Source organism: Urocitellus parryii, chromosome X, assembly GCF_045843805.1.
Source record: "Urocitellus parryii isolate mUroPar1 chromosome X, mUroPar1.hap1, whole genome shotgun sequence".
Taxonomy (NCBI): Eukaryota; Metazoa; Chordata; class Mammalia; order Rodentia; family Sciuridae; genus Urocitellus; species Urocitellus parryii.
The window spans coordinates 101,681,544-101,697,350 of record NC_135547.1 but is presented as its reverse complement, the minus strand read 5'-3'; the positions used below and the strand labels follow the sequence as shown (position 1 = coordinate 101,697,350).

General features: G+C 38.5%; 1 protein-coding gene and 1 pseudogene across 1 annotated transcript; both read right to left on the bottom strand.

Annotated features, from left to right (window-relative positions):
- Window positions 1-3,972: 3,972 nt before the first annotated feature.
- LOC144250710 (ferritin heavy chain-like) lies at window positions 3,973-5,150 on the bottom strand. Its single transcript, XM_077793661.1, has 2 exons — window positions 4,880-5,150; window positions 3,973-4,739 (listed from the first exon to the last, which is right to left on the bottom strand). The coding sequence occupies exons 1-2, from the start codon at window positions 5,148-5,150 to the stop codon at window positions 3,973-3,975; spliced, it is 1,038 nt and encodes a 345-aa protein (XP_077649787.1).
- Window positions 5,151-11,981: 6,831 nt separating this feature from the next.
- LOC113181893 (protein FAM47E pseudogene) lies at window positions 11,982-13,259 on the bottom strand (annotated as a pseudogene).
- Between the last annotated feature and the right edge of the window lie 2,548 nt (window positions 13,260-15,807).

Genomic DNA, 15,807 nt, shown 5'->3' with positions numbered 1-15,807 from the left:
TTCAACTTATTTCCAAATGGTAGGGGAAAAATGTATTTGTGTACAAATGAGAAGAAAACTGACAAAATGTTAAAATTGATGAATATGTGTAAAGGACTTTCTGTCCTATCTTTAAGATATTAAGTAGTTTCAATATTATAAAGCACAATAGTAGAAAAATATCTTTAAAACTTTAAAAAATTATTTTAATTAAAAATATCATTCATTTGTATAAGGTATTTTTATATAAGGTATTTTATGTTCCTTAAAAAAACACACAATGTGAAGAACCAGAGTTTTTTTTTTATTTTTATTTTTTTTTCAGAGTTTGTTTTAAATATATGAGTCACATTTGACTCTGAACATTCCATGATATTTTGTATAGATAGTGAAGGTACTAAATAATATTTACAAGTGATACTTAATTCTACTTAGAGTATATAGTAGCTCATGATCTTTCTAGGAATATGGCTACTTTAACACATAGCCAGCTATGTTAAAAACACACATAGACATATTTATGCACATACACAAAATCACATGAAGTAATGTTAGTGAGACATAAAACATATTTGTCTTCTACTACATCTGGTATCACTCATTTAGCATCTAGTATTTTCATGGTGCACGGGGCTGGATTTTTATTCAATGCCAACTTCTGGTAATGTAATTTCCAACCACAAAAGAGTTCTATGGAATTTGTACCTCTGCCTTGTGCTTTCCCATCCCTGGTCTCCTTTACTTGCATGTAGCTCATAGTAAACATTGGTGAAGAGGAGTAGTCTTATGGAATGGGGAGGGAAGTCCACATATGGCTTTATTTCGTTTGAAAGGGAAAACATTTAAAAACAGTATCAGCTTTCATTAGCTTCCTCCACCCTTTCTCTCTGAATGAAAGTAAGGATATTATTAACTTTCTATAGCAAAACCTTATCTGAACTAAATGCCTCTCTCCTGCCAAGATGATGAATCTTAGCTCTCAGCAGAGTGCTGTGGCAACACATCAATGCATAGGGAAGTAAACTTAGCTTTCCCATGCAGGGAATATTATTAGATAGATGCTACTTTTAGACTTCCTCAAAAAAGTAATTTTTAATTGACAACAATGCAAACACCTTTGGAATGCAGATTTCAAACATACATAAAAATGTAAACAATTATTTGAGAATTTTAAAATTGCCAATACTCATTTTTTTCATTAATTTCAAAAGCTTCTCTAGCTTCTTCAAATGTGCAAATTTATTTGTACCAACACTCTGTGTTGCCTGGTTTAATTTCTTCAAAAATCCATTAGCTAATGGGTAGCATTTTAATCTGGAATTGGCTTTTTCTCCTGTGAGGAAAACTTAAAAGATACACTAATAAGCATTAAAATGGAATGAAAACCCCATGAGGTTAGTTACTATACAAGGTGGAAACTGCCAGATGCTCTTCAGACAACACAAGCAACCTCCTAAACCTCTTTGTGTGAGTCAGCAGTGAAGTAACACTTAACTCACAAGTACCGCATCTGCTAGCTTCCTCATCACATATGTGTGTCTTTCAAGTAGCAGTTGTCCTGGGCAGGAACAGTGACATAATTTACCATGTTATATTTGGATTTCAGCACATTCCTGCAGAGCATGGGGGTTTTAGTATAGTAATAATGATACTACTACTTATATTCACTACTCTAAGTGGATATGCTAAAGAATTCTGCCATTGGATAGCATCAACTCAATCTAAATTCAGACTCCTTTTGTTTTCCTTTAGATTTTTTGCTAAATAAATAAAATTTAAATAGAACTCTAGTAGACCTAATAATGTAAACCCAGAGAACCCTGACTTGTATGAAAAGGTGGCAAAACAACATTGATAAACTTGATCCAAATCCATTCCATAATTGTGTGCAAATTCAATTACCTTATTTATAGTGTGACATATCTAACCCCAATCCACTGTTCTTCAGAAAAACAAATTTTTTTCTCTGTGATATATAGAGATATTGCACATGAACCAAGATATTCTATCCAAGAAATAATGAAACAACTATGTGTACACTCCTGGAATTCTTTTTACTTTTGTATACAATTAAATTTTAAGTCATATTTCAATAAAAACATCTTCCTAGTTTGAAGTTATAAATATTTTTGCCAGAATTTAATCCCTGTTCATATGAAAGGGTTATAAAATCTCTATAAACTTCAAAAAATTCATAATTATTGACATGATAATTTTACATATTAATGGGGTTAACTAGGGTATTTCCATGTTGCAACATAGTGCATTGATCATATCTAACTATGCTGTTTCTAACCTCCATGGGATTTGAAGTCATATTACAGACACTTCAAGATGTTTTAAAATTCTGTTTTCCAAAGAAATTTTAAAGTTTTCCTTTACTGAGGAACATATTTAATGTAAGCAAAAAACAGGTGCTTACTTTTAAATGACTAATATAGCCATGAATCTAAATTTTACTTAATTATGGACATGTGTATTTCATATAATAGAAAATATAGACTTCTTGCCAAGTATTTTTTTAAGTATCTAAATTAGAATCAATTAAATGTTATGCAATTATACTAATAGTAAGCCCTCAGTTTCCATTCCTCCACACTTCATAAGTACAGCCATTTATAAAACAGATTTACAGCATGGCCAAGTGAATATGTCAGAATTTCTTTCACAAAAGCAATGACCAAACTGGACAAAATTGTCCAAAAGAACCATTTCAGTACTCTGTTAGTTGACGAATGGTATGTAACAAATTGAACATGTTTAAGAAAACCAGTGGCACTTTGTGGCATTTTTAGCCTAAGATGTTCCCATTCTGCCTCCCCACCACTAGCTCTGCTATAGTAGCTCTACTAGAATACAGCAGGCTATGAGGACTAATACTCTGGGCGAGGAGAGGAGGGGTTTTATAGAGCAGAGAAATCTAAGGTGAATGTTGTCCAAAACAGTAACTATCACAATGGCAAAAATTGAGGAAGACCAACATCACAGCTAAATTGGAATTGCAGTATGGGTTAAAGTAACCTACAGACAGGAAAATCAGTCACATGTTTTGTGGGATGTGGGGGGGTACCAGGGATTGAAGTCAGAGGCACTCAACCACTGAGCCACACCCCCAGCCCTATTTTGTATTTTATTTAGAGATAGGGTCTCACTGAATTGCTTAGTGCCTCGCTTTTTACTGAGGCTGGCTTTGAACTCGCGGTCCTCTTGTCCCAGCCTTGGGAGCTGCTGGGATTACAGGTGTGCGCCAGTTTAACAGCAATGTAACAAAAAGGATATTAGTAGACCTTAAAGAGATCCCAAGTATCCCAACTATTATGGAAGGCTATGTCCACTCTCTGGAAAAGATCATACAATGCCCTAGCTAGCAACTTGTGCTTGGCTGCAAAAGAGGACTTGTGTGCCCAGGGAGTAAAAGCAACGCAGTCTTATAAATTTACTGAATTTTAAGTGCATTTCTCAATTCATATTAAAAGACCCATCAGCAAAGACTAAATATTAGTATCCCCCTCATCTTAAATTCATATACTGAATTACCAACTGGGAATGTGACTATAATAGGAGTTAACTCCTCTAAGAAGCTAATTAAATAAAGTTAAATGTGGTCATAAGGGTGGGGTCCTCATCCTTTTAAGAGGGCATTGCAAGCCCTCACTTTCCCACCACCCCTGTGTGTGTGTGTAGAGTGAGAAGGTGTCCATGATAAGCTGATATCCTTAGCTACCTGCAAATAAGGCATGGGTGAGTGAAGAGATTCCTGAATCCCCATTATAAACCTACAGGGAGACCTACCCTTGAAAAGTCCAGAGTTTCCCTCATACACACACACCCCAACTGAAAACCTTTATTTCATTAAAAACCAAATAAATAACTTTATTGGAAGTAACAATCAAACTGAAAGGCCCAAACTGAAGGGAACTTGCTGAAAGGGCTACGTGTAGGCCCAGCCTGGGGACCCACCCAGGGGGTGGCATGGGCTGGGCACAGTCCTGCTCAGTCGTCCTTGCAGCTGCGGCCCAGGGTGAGCCTGTCAAAGAGGATCTCGGCCATGGGGTCTTCCAGGGTCTGAATCCTGCGCAGGTTGGTCAGGTAGCCGGCCAGCTCGCGGATGGTGAGGACCTGCTGGTGCAGATAGTGGCGCTGCAGGAACTGGCAGAGGTGGGGGTCGCCCCTCTCGGCGGCCAGGTGGTGCAGCTCCAGGAGGCCCTGGTTGAGGCTCTTCTCCAGGTGGAAGGCGCACTCCATGGCCTGGAGGCCGCTGTGCCAGGCGCTGCGCTCGGGCTGCTCGACGTCCCGGAGCCGGATGTGGCCTCCGCGCTGGTTCTGCAGCTCCATCAGCTTCTCGGCGCGGTCCCTCCACTCGTGCGACAGGCGCAGGAAGAAGCTGGCGAAGTGCTCCAGGGCCACTTGTAGGCGGTGGCAGAAGAAGGCCAAGGACAGGTAGACGTAGGAGGCGTGCAGTTGCACCTGGATCTGGCTGTTGACGGCGGCCTCGCAGTCGGGGTGGTAGTTGTGGCGCACCTGCGACACCACGATGGGCACCATGACGGGCGCGGGCAGGAGGGGTGCCACCACGAAGGCGAGGGCGGAGCGGGCTCTGGGGCTGCGCAGTGGGCAGCGGCGGCGGCCGCGGTAGCGGCGGCGGGGTCCCCGGGGCGCTGCCAGGGTGACTGAGGGCGGCGCCTGGGGCGGTGGGCGGTGCCGGGGCCTGGGGGGGTCTGACCTCGGCGGAAGGCAAGCGGGTAATGGCGGCGTGGAGCCTGGCAATGGCGGCGGCGTTTTCCTGGGGGTTGAGGGTCAGGGGTCAGGGGCCTGGCGGTACCCGGCTGTGCCCTGCTGTGCCCTGCTGTGCCCCGCAGAGTTCCCTGGGTAACCTGGGCGACTCCGCTGGGCGTCTCACCTGCGTAATGTTTAAGAGGCCTAGAGGGACGGGCGTCGTGGTAGTGGTGGTGGTCAGGTAAGAAGAGGCTCATGTGAATACTGTCCAGTGGGACCCTCTCATTAGATGGAGGGCTTCTGGGACGGTTAATCTCACAGGCTTCATTGGAACGGCAGCTTTCCCCAGTGACGTCAGGGTCTCGACTAACGACCCTTTTGATTGTGTCCTCGCTCCATTCCCGGAAGTCAGGAAATCCAGCCACTGCGTCCTTTCTCCTTCCACTCATGATCATGCTCACACTTCTCTGACAGCAGAGCTTCACTCCAAAATCTCTGCATCCTTCTACCTTTCCATGTTTCTTCACACTTTTCAGACTGGTTCCTCACTTCTCTATTCTCTCTGGAACCTTCCACCACCACCCTAGCAAAACATGCTTTTTGTCCTCTCTGGACTCCTAAATGGACAATCTCAATGGTCTCTTAATATCCTCGATCAGCTCACTCTCTGTACCTAGACCATGAATTTCTTCTTGTGTAAATACAGCATTCTCTTTGCTGTGTCAGTAAAAAAAAGCTTTAGGTGCATTCCTAGGGAAAGCAATGTTAACCACGTAGAAGTATTCATGGCCTTCAACCTCCTCTTGACTTTCGCTGCCACTCAGGTAGCCTTGTTGTTGGTTTTTAACCTCCCACTGCGAATCAGTAAATGCCAAGGTTAGTCTGAGAAAGGGACTAAACTTGCAAAGGTAGCTTATTCAGGATAGATTTATATAGATAGTTCCTATGTGTTGTCCTGAATTGCTATTTAATTTCAAGTGCGCCCATCTTGCTTCCTAAAAAGACTGTAAACATCTTAAGGTGAGAATCCTTAGTTATGGATATTTGTTTCTATGGCAAAGCTTCCTGAACTGGGGACTTAATAATAATCATATCAAGAGATCTTGTTTTAAGCTATTTTCTTTTATATGGCATAATTTTATTATAATAGCAATGTAGTGGATATTATGCTAGATTATTTGAAGAGTAGTAGATTCCTGCTGGCACAGTGGCACATGCCTGTAATCCCAGCAACTTGGGAGGCTGAGGCAGGAGGATCATGAGTTCAAAGCCAGTCTCAGCAACTTAGCCAGGCCCTAAGCAACTTAGAGAGACTCTGTCTCAAAAAATAAAGGGGACTGGGGATGTGGCTCGTGGTTGAGTGCCCCTGGTTCAATCCACAGTACCAATTTTTTTTTTTAATAAAAGGGAGAATAACAAAACAAAAATATAATTTCTCCAAGAAAAATAATTGTATTTGACTTAGCCAGCACCAATAAGCAAAGGAGTGCTTACTAGTGTACTCCTATTTTGCAAATAATTTTCTTCATTTTAAGCAATAGCTAAAATTAAGAGTGATCCATTTGGAAACTGTCATCCAGGATTCATGTCATTAAATTGTTTTTTCCCTTGGCTTATTTCCTTTGGACCTTTGCAATACCTGCTTCATGCTCTCCTTCCCTCCTTCTCTTCTATAAATATATGCTGAGTTTCAATTCTGTGATGTTTGTGGCATTGGGCAATTATGTAAAGTCATCCATTAATCCTCACTAAAATGCCTTTCAGCTTGTTGTTATGGTTTCCATTTTATAGATGAGGAGTTAAGCTCCCTGAAGCATGAGGTCACATAGGCAAAATGTGGAAAATCAGGTATTCGGGGACATGATTTCTGACTCCAAATATGAGGCTATGCTTACCTATGAAACATGCATCTTCTTTAATAAATATTTTGCAATAGAGGAAATCTAGCTTATTGATTCTAGTTTTGGTGAGATGGGAGACTGAAATCTTCTTTCTCGCTTGTCTTGGACATCATCACTTTTCCAGTGAACTATTGCCCACTATCATGTCTCAAAATACTGTTTGATATACCTGAATTTTTTATTTCCAAGATGCCTTCATCAATGTTGCACTGAAAATATCTGAGCACCTGTTGTGTTTAAAATGAGGTGATGGGTATTAAGATATAACAGGAGATTATTAGCAGAATCACTGGCACGTGTAACGTTAAAAGTAAATGACAATAGCCTTTGTTTTGGATGTGATTATGTTAGAAGTGATGGGAAAGGCATGTATTTTAATTTCAAAAAATGTAATAAATTATTTTCAACCAGGAAAATGTGAACTAGAACTTTTTGGGAAGGAAGAATTCTATCTCACAGAGACAAATTCACATTTTTTGTAAAAGGAGATGAAGCATTTTCATTATTAAAAATGTAAGGGAAATGCTATAGTGTGGTAATAAATCTTATAATTTAAAAAATCCTCCTCTTCCTTTGTTAATTCATTTGCAAATAATTATTGAGCATCTACTTTACACTCTGTTCTTTCTAGGTGCTGGTAATTTCTATACTAATTAAGCAAAGTCCTTGTTCTCACAGAGTATTCATTCTTCAGAAGAGGCGATAAAATGAACAAATGAATAAATACATACCATCTTGTAGAGATTAAAGTAATAATATTCGAATTAAAACAAGATGTATTAGGCAGGGTACTCCAGAGAAGCAGATCTTGATATATAGGATATAGGAATTGGCTCACATACTTATGCAGGCCAAGAAGTCCCATGAACTTCCATCTGAAAGCTGGAGAATCATGTCTTCCATGAGCTCAGTAAAGACTACAACTCTAATAAATATTATAAATCAAATGGACTTAACAGACATCTATAGAATATTTCATTCAACAGCTGAATTCACTTTCTTCTCAGCTGTTCATGGAGCCTTCTCCCAAATAGACCATATTCTAGGCCACAAAGCAAGTCTTAGCAAATACAAAAAAAATTGATGTAATTTATAATTATGATAATTATTTCATGAAATAGAAAGTATAGAACACTTCCAAATTCATTCTATGAAGTTCATATCACTCTCATACCAAAAATAGATAAGGACACTTTAGGACACTACAGACCAATATCCCTGATGAACTTACATGTAAAAATTCTTAATAAAATATCAGCAAATTGCCTTCAACAAAATAAGAAGATGGTACATCATGCAGGTGGGTTTTATCCCAGGGATGCAAGGATGATTTAACATACTCAAATCAATAAATGCAATTCACTACATGAGTAGATTAAAAACAAAAATCACAGAGTTAACTGGATAGACACAGAGAAACCTTCAACAAATTTCAGCAGCCGTTCATGATAAAAACACTGAAGAAACTAACCATAGAAGGATTTATCTCAGAAACTAACCATAGAAGGATTTATCTCAACATTGTAAAAGCTATGCATAACAAACCCAAAGCCATCATTATTGTGAATGGGGAAATTCGAACAAGACAAGAATGTCCACTTTCACCACTCGTATTCAGTGTAGTACTAGAAATTCTAGCAAAGCAATTGGGCAAGAGAGGGAAATAAAAGGGATAAAAATAGGAAAGGAAGAAGTAAAATTATCACTGTTTGCAGAGGATATGATCCTATACCTAGAAGATCCAAAAAGCTCCACCAGAAGACTGCTAGAGCTGATAAACAAATTCAGCAAAATGGCAAGTTACAAAATCAACATACAAAAATCAATAACTTTCCTGTCTATGAATCTTCTGAGAAAGAAATTAGGAAGCAGTCCCATTCACATAACCTAAGAAAGCCTAGGAATAGATCTAACCGAGGAGGTGAAAGACCTCTACAATGAAAACCGTAGAACACTGAAGAAAGAAATTGAAGAAGATGCAAGAAGATAGAAAGACCTCCCATGATTGTAGATAGGCAGAATTAATATTGTTAAAATGGCTATATTACCAAAGGCAACATACAGATTCAATGCAATTCCCTTAAAAAACAAATGATATTCTTCACAGAACTAGAACAAACAGTCCTAAAATTCATCCCAAAGAGTAAAAGACCCAGAATTGCCAAAACAATTCTAACCTGAAAAAGCATAATACCTGACTTCAAATTATACTTTGAAGCTATAATAACAAAAACTGCTTGGTACTGGCAAAACAACAGACACACAGGCCAATGGTACAGAATAGAAGACAAACATCTACAGTCATCTGATCCTTGACAAAGGGACCAAAAATATGTTGGGGAAAAGATAGCCTTTTTAACATATCATGCTGGGTAAACTGGTTATCCATATGTAGAAGAATGAGACTAGACCCTTGTGTGTCATTCTGCACAAAAGGCTACTCAAAATGGATCAAAAACCTAGGAATTAGACCAGAAATTGTGCAAATCTTAAAGGAAAATATAGATTCAACATTTCAACATATAGGTGCAGACAATAACTTTCCCTCTAAAGCTCAGGAAATAATGCCAGGAGTTAATAAATGGAATGACATCAAATTAAAAAACTTCTGCACAGCAAAGGAAACAATGTGAACAGATACCCTACAGAATGGGAGAAAATCTTTGCTAGCTACTCTATTCTGTCAGACAGAGGATTAATATCCAGAATATATAACAAACTCAAAAAACTTAACTCCAAAAGTCCAAATAACCCAATTAATAAATGGGCAAAAGATCTAAAAAGTTATTTCACAAAACAAAAAAGAAAGAAATAGAGAAAGAAAGAAAAGAAAAAAATAAAGAACCCACAAATGTCCAACAAATATATGAAAAACTATTAAATATCTTTACCAATTAGGGAAATGCAAATCAAAACTACTCTGAGATTTCATCTGACTTCAGTTAGAATGGCAGCATCAAGCATACAAACAATAATAAATGCCTAGGAGGATATGGAGGAAAAGGAACCCTTTTACACTGTTGGTGGGACTGTAAATTAGTACAACCACTATGGAAATCAGTATGGCAGTTCCTCAAAAAACTAGGAATGGAACAACTATATGACCTAGCTATCCCACTCCTCGGTATTTATCTTGAAGAATAAAATCGTCATACTATTGTGATGCATGCATACCCATGTTTATAGCAGCACAATTCACAATAGCCAAATTATGGAACCAGATGAATGAATGATTAAAGAAAATGTGGTATACATACAGAATAGAATTTTACTCAGCCTTGAAAAAGAATGAAATTATGTCATTTGTAGGAAAGTGGATGGAATTTAAGAACATTATGTTAAAACAAAATAAGCTAAACTCAGAAAGGCAAGGATTATATGTGGAAGCTAGAGAAGGAAAGCGGGGAAAAAGATGAGATTGAGTGGGAGGGACTCTTGAAAATCAAAGAGATCAGTAGAGTAGAGGAAAGGGACCGGGGCAAGTGCGGAAGGAAGGAAAAGGGAAAATACTAGGAAATGACATTGGCCAAATTATAGCTATATTGCATGCATGTATGCAATATGTAATTAATATGTAAGCACCAATCCCATCATTATGTACAACTGTAATTTGCCAATTAAAAAAGGAAAAAAACTTTAAAACAGAAAAAAAATCATATAAAATATTCATTTCAAAATGGATTAAATACTTAAGTCCAAAAATCATAAAACTACTAAAATAAACAATAGAGAAAAAGCTTCTTGGCATTGGCATCTATTATGGTGTGGTTATGAGGTGTGCCCCAAAAGCTCCTGTGTTAATGCAGCAAGTAAAATTATTAGATTATGAGAGATGTAACCTAATCAATGGATTAATCCATTTGATAGGTTAATAATTTGAAAGGAATAACTGGATGGTAACTACAGGCAGGTAGGGCACTGTTATAGAGGATAGACAAGGCAGGGCACTGAAGATAGCAGGAAATAGTTTTATTTGGCTACAGCCAGGTTCAGAGGGTTCAATCAGTTTCACTTCAATCAATTAATACCTTGAACCCCAAGTTCAGGTAGTTTCAGTACTTCATACCTAGTGGGTAAGGGAAGGGGCTTAGAAGTTCACAGTTTGCAGAAGTTCACATAAAAGCAGGGGAGGAGATATGAGGAGATATTGGCCAAAGTTTCAGCTATGTAAGATTAATTAGTTCTGGAAATCTGATTACAACCATATGACTATAGTTAAGAAAACTATATGGTACACAGTTTTCCCAGAGGGTTGATCATAAGTTTTCTTCGCATACACATCAAGAAGAATGAATGATAGGCATTGGAATATAGCTCAGTGGTAGAAAGCTGGCCTAGCATGTGTAAGGCCCAGTGGTTTTAATCCACAGTACTGTGCACAAAATAAATAAATAAGTAGGAAGAATGAATGAACAAATATACACTTTTTTAAAAAGTCCTTATAGATAAACAGATAAATAAAATTAAGGTTGTAGGGCTGGGATTGCGGCTCAGTGGTAGAGCGCTCACCTAGCACGGGCAGGACCTGGGTTCGATCCTCAGCACCACATAAAAATAAAGGCATTGTGTTGTGTCCATCTACACCTAAAAAATAAATTTAAAAAAAAATTAAGGTTGTAAAACCTCCAAAGAACCTGAAACTAATTTTCTTAAATATGGTTACCTCTAGGAAGAATAAAAACTAAAGTGCAAGAAGAGAAAATGGAGTAACATGGTTTTAACTACAGATTTCAAGTTTTGTTTGCCAAAATAATTGCTGTAATCATTTCAGCAAAATTTTATGCTGAACATGGTGGCACATGCCTATAATCCCAGGGATCCAGGAAGCTGAAGCAGGAGGATCACAAATTGAAAAACAGCCTGGGCAACTCAGTAAGGCCTTGTGTCAAAATTAAAAATAAAAAGGACTTGGAGTGTAGCCCAATAGTAGTAGGCCCCTGGGTTCAATCCCTAGTACCAAAAAAAGAAAAAAAAAGTTTCATGTAAGTGGAACTATACAAGTTTCCTTTTATTCAGCACAATTATAGGATTTTGAGATTCATCCCATGATGTAACTGACATCACTAGATCATTTTTAAGAGAAATTCTGCTTTTATTTATGGTGTTATGCATTTTTTTACAAATAATTGAGATAATGATATAATATTCTCAACTGCTATAAAAATGTGAAAAAGTGTAGGTGAATGTTGCTTTCATACTTGATACAATGTCTACAATATGGATGAATCCAAAGCAGTTTATTGAAAAATGTTTGTAAACATGAAGTGTTGAATTTACAAATGTTGCCAAAGTTGTACATTCATGACAGGATGGTCACTGTGTATTTTGATTGATGCTTGAATTGAGAAAAAGAAATAGCCAAATAAGTAGTAAATTGAAAACCATCTAGTCATCGTCATCATCATCATCATCTTCATCTTCAGTGCTTTCATGAACTTTTATTGCTTTTGGTATAGGAGTCTTAACAGAGTCATAATTCCATCCCTTCCGGATAAACAGCTTCTTGAGGATGTCTGGCATACTGTAGCCTTTGCTCATGATGAAATCCTTAAAGGCAATTGTCCCATAAAGATCGTCAATAATGTCTGGTTTAGGAGTATGGGTTTTTTGACTTTCACGTAAGACCTTGGGGTCAATCAAAGGTTCATCATTGACTAGCTTTCTCCACAATTTGGGCTTCAGGTACCATGCCCCATACCTAATCTTCACCCAGTCGGGTTTATAAGGATTCTTGAATTTGTGGAGTTTCCTCTCAAAGTCTAGTTCCTGTATGGAGAATCTTATCTCCTTCACTTTGTTTAGCTGGCTGCAGTACTTGAGATCAGAAGGAAGCAGATTTATTTTCTTGATGTGGTAGTCATTATAGGTTGGTTGGCACTCATAGTCAATGTCAACCTGTTGCATCATGAACTCTTCATCAATGCCCATGTCTCCAAAAGTAGCAACCCATTGGCAGAAGTCACTAATTCCTTTTGGTATGTGCTTATGACCCTGAGAAGGGGGCAAATCTTTTTTACTTGACTTGTCTTCTTCATGAATCAATATTTTTTTATTTGACCCGGAAATCTTGGGAGGTTCCGGGAAGCTTCTTTTAGTACAGCGTTTGGAAACCTTGCAGGGTTCCTTGGTCCCTTTGCCATGGCCCTCACAGTAAGCCCACGTGTCTTCCAGCTTCCTGTCAGGGTCCAGTACTTCCAGCACCTTTAATAAGATTTCTGCAGGGAGATCTTCTTCCAGATTTGGGTAGTGAGCCAAGGGATGCTGGGTCAGGCTGGCTTCAACATCCGCTACAAATGCCTTGCGTGCCAGTTGAGCCCTTGAGAGCGTGGAAAACAGACCTGCATTCTTGGACTTCTTGCGACTTTTCCTGGGGGCAGGCTGGGGAACTCTGTGAGAAATCGTTGGGAGAAAGGCCTCTTTGTGGCTCCGGCCCCGAGTGATCAGATCCTCACTGGAGGGACAGCCATTCCTGAAGTCATCCAATCCTTCTTTAACGAATACCCACCGCCGGCTATCCAGCGAGGTGGGGAACTTCAGAAGCTTTTTCTTTTGCTTTGCAAAACACCTGGAAGACAAACGGTCGTCGTACCAGGGCTTGCTGGTCATGCCCAGAGAGAGTGGCTCCAATATCCATGGCCGGAACCGCCACTTCTGTTCCGCCATGGTACCTGTGGCTCCAGAGCCACCGATAGCCCAAGCAAGCCTCAGCGCTGTGTTTACCCGAGGCCCCCGCGGTTGCTAGGATACTGGCAATCCGGGTTCTCCTGGAGGGGCAGTGCCCAGCGATCCACCCAGCTTGGTCCATTTTGTGTATGTCCCTTGTATGGACATAATGCACTATTTATCCACATTGTTTTCTGATTGGGACAATTACAGAGAATGCTTCTATGAACTTTTGTATCCACATTCTCGTGGGCGCATATGCATTCTTTTCTCTTATGTAAATTTTAGCTAAGAGTTCAATGGTGGGATCATGAAAGGTGTATGTTTAACTTTTTTAAGCAACCACCAAACGTTTCCCAATTGGGTGTACTTTTTTTTTTAAATTTACAGATAAAACCGTTTGTCTTTATCAAGTATAACACGAGTTTCTGAAATACACACACACACACACACAAACAATGGAATAACTAAATCTAGTTAATCGATATATGCAATATTAACTCCCTTAGTTGTCATTTTGTGTTGAAAACAGTTAATATTAACTGTCTTGGCATTTTTCAAAAGTAACATACAATGGTCACTATGTTATAGAATAGATCTCTTATTTGGACTTTTTCCTCCTACTTATCTAAAATTTTGTATCCTTGGACCATGTGGTTGTACTATTTTGTACAACCTTCTAGCAGTGCATAACAATTTCCATTCCTCCTCACACTCCCAACATTTGTTATGATTAGTCATTTTAGCTTTGACTATTTTAATAGGGATGTAGTCCTACCTGCATTGTGGTTTTAATTTGCAGTTCTTCTAATTCTGTTCTTCTTTTACAAAGTTGTTTTGTTTGTTTGGGTTCTGTTATTTCCTTTACATTTCTATGGGAATTTAAAAATCACTTAGTGAATATCTACCCCAAAAAGCTTGTTTAGACTTTGGTGAAGGTTATGTTTACTCTTTAGATTAATTTGAAGATAAATAATAATAATATTGAGTTTTCTGAGTCATAAAGAGGTACATCCCAATTCATTCATGTGTTCTTTTGTTTATCATAAATCGTAGAACTCACTCATTTGTCTTCCATTTCTAAGGGACCAGTCTCTGCTACATTATGTCCACTGTCTTGCAAACTATTATCTTAAAGATTTGTCCTGATTTTATTGTTGTCTCAAAACAAAACAACAACAACAAAAAAAAAAACTGGTCCATTTTAATTTATCTTGTTCAGAAAATGTTTGTATTAGCCTGTCACCACCATTCACATGATGCTGCCTTCTCCAAGGTCACCAGAGACTTCAAAAGTATCAAATTCCTCACTACATTATTATTGACTCATTATTTGAAAGTGGGGGTCATAACCACTTTACTAAAACCAACTTCTTCCTTAGATTATACTATTCCATTTTGTTTTTTCTCCTAATGTTCATAACAGATATTGTTTTTTAAATCCACAAATTGAATACCAAATTCCTCATCATACTACATTAGGCATTTTACAAATATGATCCAGCATAACTCCTCTTGTTAGGAAGTTAGCTATGAGCACGTGGAAAGAGCGATAATAAGGAGAAACAACATTTAGGGAGGACATCAAATGTGTACTTGAGGGACAAGTCCATAGGTCACAGGAATGGAAAAAACAGGAAACCTTAAAAAAATAGACAACCATCTGGTCACTTATAACCTACAAAGAAAACAGGAACTGATATGTCAAACCAACCCTGGCCATAGTTAATCATAACCCCTTAAAGGAACTATTATTTCAAAAACATGTCAAAGCCATCTTCTGTGACCTGGTCATTACGACCCTCACAAAAAAAAATTTCTGAGGGCCATATAAAATAACAAAGGACAATAAATAACTAGTCAATCAAAGGAGGTATGATAAAACAAGACAACAAAGAAACCCAGACCCCATAAAAACCCAGACTTTGTAACAACCACACCGTTCTCTTTGGAGATTATCCACTCGGTGCCTAACCTGTGTATACTTGCATTTTCATTCCTCTAAAAAATTCTTGCTTGCTATTCTGTTCATCTTAAAATCCTTCCTGGGAGAATACAAGGCCCAATTGCTGTAGAACCCTGTGGTCATTTCAGCTCCACGGGACCCCTTACAACACTCTTTTAGCATTAAAAAAAAACCCTCTAGTATACAAATTACTGATTAGTAATCATTTCTTGTGCATGGCCTGAACTTATGTTTTTTTTAGGGAGGGCGGTACTGGGGATTGAATTCAGGGCACTCAATTACTGAGCCACATCCCCAGCTCTATTTTGTATTTTATTTAGAGACAGGGTCTCCCTGAGTTGCTTAGTGTCTCAAGTTGCTGAGGCTGGCAATCCTCCTGTCTCAGCCTCCTGAGCTGCTGGGATTACAGGTATGCACCACTGCACCTGGCTGAACTTATGTCTTTTTAAAAATTAATTTGTTCATTTATTATTTTACTCATCACATATTTGTTAAGTTTCTATTTTGTGCCAGAGTGTGGGCTGTGTCTTCAAACTAATCCAATTAACGATACAATTATCTTGTTTCTTGGCCAGAAAAAGA

Excerpts from the sequence above, each read along its gene's own strand:
- LOC144250710 (XM_077793661.1), bottom strand. The coding sequence starts at position 5,150 with ATGATCATGAGTGGAAGGAGAAAGGACGCAGTGGCTGGATTTCCTGAC. Across the intron at positions 4,740-4,879 it reads GCCTCTTAAACATTACGCAG|GCTCCACGCCGCCATTACCC; the intron begins GTGAGACGCCCA and ends CGCCATTGCCAG.